General features: G+C 24.0%; 1 protein-coding gene across 3 annotated transcripts in view; it reads right to left on the bottom strand.

The window, feature by feature from the left end:
* LOC117170678 (lysine-specific demethylase 7A-like) overlaps positions 1-6,718 on the bottom strand; it is a 55,102-nt gene that overhangs the window by 36,144 nt on the left and 12,240 nt on the right. For all 3 annotated transcript variants that reach the window (XM_033357617.1, XM_033357618.1, XM_033357616.1), the window contains exons 5-6: positions 4,437-4,886; positions 538-739 (exon numbers count right to left, since the gene is read on the bottom strand). In XM_033357617.1, coding sequence (XP_033213508.1) covers positions 538-739; positions 4,437-4,886 — 652 coding nt within the window. The remainder of the gene's footprint in view (positions 1-537; positions 740-4,436; positions 4,887-6,718) is intronic.

Here is a 6,718-nt window from a genome sequence, read left to right on the forward strand (position 1 = left end):
TTTTTTTCATAAGACATTTGAATATTCAATAAAAAAGTTAACTGTGAATATAGAAAGATTATTTCTCTACCAAAAAAAGATGAATTTTTTATTCAAAAAGACGAATATTCAACAAAACAGTTGAATTTTCGACCAAAAAATTAAACTTAACAAAGTAGTTGAATTTTTAATAATATAAGTAAATTCTTAACTAAAAAATATCTTTTATAATCCAAAATAATTAACCATCAAATAAAAATAATTTGATTTTTCTATTGAATTATATTCACTTCGTATTTAGGCAACGAATGAGGTAAATAGAGGATATAGTATGGAGTCTGATATTCAAAAGCATATTCATACCATAGATTACTATAGATTGCATACATACATTAATTAAATTTTTTTATTTATTGTTTTTTCAGATAAAAATTAAAATTTGATGGAATAAAATTACTAAAGTGGCTTTTTCCTTTAAAAAAAAGACTATAGTGACTTCTTTAAAAAATTAGTAAGATTGACTTTAAAAAGTCAAATAGAAATAAATATTTAACTCACATCTTTGTCAGTGTTCCACTGTTTGAGAATACTTAGTAAAGCTTTAACTCCTTGTAAAAAGTAGGGAGGGCACTTTTTCCCTTCATTGTTTAATTCCTTTAGTTCTTTCAGTAATTTTTTAGCCGCAAACCAGTTGATAGTTTCAAAGCCTGGGTATTGAAACTTGTAAGGAGTTTTCATTTTCCTCTCTATTTCGTATATTCTGAAAAGAATTATCAGTAAAAGATAATGTAAAGTTTTAAAGTAGCTCAGACTTTACAGTGATTCAAAAGAGTATTTTAGTGAAAATAGGGGACTTTTAGGCATTGAAAGTCATTAAAAATACCTAATTCTTTGAAATTTTTGATGATATTTCCCTTGAAAATTATTAAGCCGACGCGATAAATTCTTAGCATTAAAAAAAAAAAAATACAATTGATCGTTTTCCGTCTCGATCATTTCTACTTTTTTTAAAAAGTGAGAAAAAATAAATTAAAACTTGAAATTCCTAAAATTAGGAATCATTTTCTACAATATTTAGTATGATTATTATGAATTGGCCAATCTCATTTCAAATTAGACCAAATTTCAAGAAAAGTCTAGGTCATGGTGTCAGAATTATTTTTCATTTGAATATATTATACTAGAATGAAAATAAAGGGCACGTATTTCATAAATTTTCCTAAAAACGATCACCTTCAACCAAAAATAGAACAATTAAGGTTTCAGTACGAAAAATTAATTTTTAACACAAAAACGAACAAATTTTCAAACAGAGATGATTTTTTAAGAAAAGATTTTTCAACCAAACAGTTTATTTTCAACCAGAGATGATTTTTCAAAGAAGATGATTAATTTTCTACCAAAAAATAAGCTTTTTCAACTAATTAAATGATTTTTAAACGAAATAGTTTTATTTTCATCTACAAAAAACAAATTTTTATCGAAATAGTTTAATTTTAAAGCAAAAAAGATCATTTTGATCAGTTTGGTTGAAATATATATATATTTTTTTTTATTTAAAAATTCTATTTTCTGTTAAAAATAACATTTTTTAAATTCAACATCAAATATTTTTTTAAGTATAATATTAACATTTTTCGTTAAAAATTCATGTATTTTGAAAAAAAAATTAATTTTCTACCAAAACGACGATTCTTCAATAACGAAAAAAACAGGGGATTCTCCACGAAATAGTTTAATATTCTACTAAAAAAGATAAATTTTCATCAAAATAGTGACATTTGAATTAATAAAAATCAATTTTTAACGAAAAAATGGAATAGACCAATTTTTTTGTTTAAAAAATTAGATTTCAAACTGCTGAATTTTCAACAAAACTTTTGCGTAAAAAAATAATATTTAACCATAACAAACAACTAATTTTCAAAAAAATAAGTTAAATTTTTCAATAAATTGATGTATTTTTTACTCAAAAGGATGAATCTTCAAATGAAACAGTTGAATTTAAAAAAAATGAACTTTCAACTAAAATAGTAAATCTTTAGATAGAATGATTTAATCTTCAACCCAGAAGATAAATTTCTATAAAAAGGACGAATTTTCAACTAAAAAAGATGATTTTTCAATCAAAAATCGATTAGTTAAATTTTTAGTTAAAAAATTAATTTTCAACCATAAAAAACGAATTTTCAATTAAAATCATAATTTCTTAACTAAAATAATTGAATTTTCAACCAAAAAGATTAATTTCTACAAAGAAGACAAATTTTGAACTGAAAAGGATAATTTTTCACAAAAAAATTCAATATTTAAATTTTAAGTTTATAAAATAAATGATTGACTGATGAATTTTTAACAAAAATGTTGGAATATTCAACTGAAATATTTAAATTTTAAAGTTAAAAATTTAATTTTTAACGCAAAGAAAACAAAATTTTTTTAACATAATACATACCTTATTTTTCAACCAAAAAAGATTACAATTTTTAATAAAATACAATGGAATTCAAACAACTGTAAAAAGGACGAATCATCAACAAAAAAAGGTCAATTAAAAAAAAAGATTACTTTTCAACTAAAATGATAAATCCTTAAATAGAATAGTTAAATTTCCAACCAAAAAAAATTAATTTTCAACCAAGAAGATTAATTTATACAAAAAATATGAGTTTTGAACGGAAAAGGATAATTTTTCAATAAAAAATTGAATTTTTAAATTTTTAGTCCATAAAATGTATGTTCATCTGATGAATTTTTAACAAAAAATTTGGAATATTCAACTAAAATAATAAAATTTTTAGTCAAGAAACTGATTTGTAATCATGAAAAACGAATTAAAAAAAAACAGTTACATTTTTACACAAAAAGAGGAATTTTCAAGCCCAATAACGAATTTTCAACTAAAGTGATAAATCCTTATCTAGAATTATCGAATTTTCAACCAAAAAGATTCATTTTCAACCAAGATTAATTTCTAAAAAAAAGACGAATTTTGAACTGAAAAGGATTATTTTTCAACAAAAAATTGAAAGTTTAAATTTATAGTTCGTAAAATGTATGTTCAAACAAAAAAGATTAAAATTTTTAGTAAAATACAATGGAATTCAAACAACTATAAAAAGGACGAATCTTCAACTAAAAAAGTTCAATTAAAAAAAAAAAAAGATTACTTTTCAACTAAAATGATAAATCCTGAACTAGAATAATTGATATTTCAACCAAAAGGATCATTTTCCAAACAAAAAATTGAATGTTTAAATTTTTTGTTCAAACGATGCATTTTTCACAAAAATGTTGGAATATTCAACTAAAATATTTAAATTTTAAAGTTATAAATTAATTTTTAACACAAAGAAAACAAAATTTTTTTAACAAAATACACACCTTAATTTTCAACCAAAAAAGATTACAATTTTTAATAAAACACAATGGAATTCATACAACTATAAAAAGGACGAATTTTCAACTGAAATAGATGTTTTTAAAACAAAAAATTGATTATTTAAATTTTTAGTTAAAAATTTCATTTTTAACCATAAAAAATGAATTTAAAAAAAATAGTTACATTTTTACAAAAAATGAGGAATTTTCAAGTCAAATAACGAATTTTCAACTAAAAAAGTTCAATTTAAAAAAAATGATTAATTTTCAACCAAAATGATAAATCCTTAACTGGAATAATCGAATTTTCAACCAACAGATTAATTTTCAACCAAGAAGTTTAATTTATACAAAAAAGACGAATTTTGAACTGAAAAGGATGATTTTTCAACAAACAATTGAATGTTTAAATTTTTAGTTTGTGAAATGATTGTCAAACGATGAATTTTTCACAAAAATGTTGGAATATTCAATGTTGGAATATTCATATTTAAATTTTAAAGTTATAAATTAATTTTTAACACAAAGAAAAAAACAAATTTTTAACAAAATCATACCTTATTTTTCTACCAAAAAAGATTACAATTTTTCATAAAATACAATGGAATTGAAACAAAATGAACACATTTTTAACCAGGTACTCTAATTTTCAACTGAAACCGTTCAATTTTCAACGAAAAATATAATAGTTGAATTTTCCGTTAAGAAATTGATTTCAAACAAAAAAAAATTATTTTTTGAAAAAATATTTCAATTCAGTAATATAAACCTACTTTTGCAAATAAAAAAGCATTATTATTAAATTTCATATTGCAATTCAAAAACAGAATCAAGAACGCTTTCCGAAAAGTTTCCTGATATAAAAAAAATTCCCTGACTTTTCTAGGCATATAAAAATTCCCTGGCGATTCCAGGTTTTCCAGGTAGGGTAGACACCCTGTATATAAATTAGAAAACATTTACGGATAATTCGCCAAATAGGTTTTTTTTTTAAAAAGGAGAAACAGGGGACAGAATGTGAAGCCTGGTTGCTGTTTTATTACTAAAAAAAGACGATTATTATTAATTATACGTACTGTATTTGCATAGGGATATTGAGACTGTGGATGAAATTGCCTCCAAAAACAAGTGAGTCAACGGGCGTTAAAACTGCGTGAATCCATCCAGTTGGTATCAGCATAGTTTGACCCTCTTTCAGAATGCACTTATAACATGCGTCCGCCTGATCTCCAAAAAAAGTTTCACTCTGCGTAGAACTGCACATCCAATGTTGATACAGTTGTAAATTCGTGGGTGTCGGCCTTATAAGATAAAATATCTTTTCGCCCCGTAAAACGTGATACCAGACGGAAGTGCCACCAAAATCAACGTGGAAATCAGTGAAGCTGTCTTTGACACCCATCAGGCAGTATTTTTGCACTTCGGGTCGTTTTAATTCGCTATCCTCTGGCCAGTCGCGTGGCCACACTGTATTTGCCCAATCGAGTTTACGTGCAATATAAGGAGCTTCGACCAACGGTGCGAGACTACAATTTTCCATTTGCAAAATTAGTTTAATTAATAATCCAGCCCGAAACAATTCCAAAGTATGCAGGCCAGCTAGTGACATGTTCAAGATTGGTTTGTCAAATAAATATGGTTTTCTACGTGAGAAATAAGATGTATTTTTTTTTTAATTCACATAGCTGCATTTTTATATTTTCAGGGTGGCCGTTGTAATCGGCGATAAAAATTCCCGGTAATACCCAGGTTTTTTTCCCGGTTCGCAAACATTTTTCACGGTCAATAAAACTTTAAAAAATCGAATTTTAAAGCTAAACATTTTTCCATTTGAAGCAATAAAAAATAAAGTACAAATAAAACGTCTCAAAATGGAACTCTTGCGTTTTAAGCTCTTAAAATTGAGTTTTAAGGTTTTTTAATTCAAAATTTTTTACTCAAATTGTTTACTTAATTGTAAAAATATATATCTACATTATAATTCACAATGCTCTATAAATTAAAGAATCAATCAATAGACTCTAAAATTTTTAAAATTATATTATTTTAAGCAATTTTAAGCTAGAAACATTAAAAATTAAAAAATTAATTTTTTTTTGTTTACACTGAACACTTCCTAAATAGTTTAAATACTCCTGAAAAGTTTCAAAATTGTATTTCAAAATCTTGAGAAATCTAAAAATTGTTTTACATTTTTCAAATTTAAAATTATTTTTGAAAGTTTTTCCGAACCTCTAAATATCTGTTAAAATTAATCAAAATTTTTCTACGATTTTTAGAGAATCCTAAAAATTAAACAAAAATTACTTGAAATCTTCCAGATTCTTTTTTGACAATTTTGACAATCTTTTTAAATAGCTATCTACACCGAAATTTCAGTACAAATAGCCGAATTTTGTCGGTACAAATAATTCGTTAAATTATTTGAAATAATTTAAAATTTTTTAAATTAATCTTGAATCTTTTCAAAACTTCTAAATATTTCTTAAAATGACTCCAATTATTTTTAAAAATAATAAGTATTCAATTGTTATTTATATAATAAACATTAACAATTTCACTTACAAATAAAAATTCTTTGGAAAATAACCATGTCAAATAATTCAGTTTCAATTTGTATACTTTTAATTATTTGGTTTTAATTTAATCGTTTTAAATTAACAGTCAAATGTTGCTAAATATTAAATAATTATCCTTTGTCTTATTTTAAAGTTTTAAAATTGATTGTGTTAAAAACGTTGACATTTTTTTAATAACTAAGACTTTCGAATTGAGAGTTCAATTTTTAACGGATTCAGAATCTTTTTGTCGAATGAATTATTATTCAATTTTTAATACTTCAAGTACAGATCCATTATGGAAATATTTTATTTACAGTTGATGAAATAAAAAGGTTTCTTATCAAAAATTCTCAACTTCAAACGCTTTTATTTTTTACTTGTTTAAGTTTTCAGGACAGCATTTTAAAATTCTTTACATTAAAAATTCAAGCTTAAAAATAAAAATCTAAAATGGCAAATTTTTTAAGTAAAAGATTTTCGAATTAAATATTGTGAACTGAATGATATAATTTAAAAATATAATTAAGCTAACTACTTTTTTAAACTTTTGAAATCAAACTTTGACAGATTTTTCTTCGAAAGATTTTTAAAATTTCCGGTCAAACTATAAATTCACTGTAATTTCCCGGTCTCAAATAATTCCCGGTTTCCCGGTCCAGCGGCCACCTTGATTTTTTATAAATATATAACAATTTTGAGGGCAAAATGAGATTTTTTTCAAATTTTACTTTAAAAACGGTGCCACTCTTTCAATTATTGAGATACTTTCCCTTTCTATACTTCTACCTTCACTTCCC

This window comes from Belonocnema kinseyi, chromosome 4, assembly GCF_010883055.1.
Source record: "Belonocnema kinseyi isolate 2016_QV_RU_SX_M_011 chromosome 4, B_treatae_v1, whole genome shotgun sequence".
In the NCBI taxonomy this organism is placed as follows: Eukaryota; Metazoa; Arthropoda; class Insecta; order Hymenoptera; family Cynipidae; genus Belonocnema; species Belonocnema kinseyi.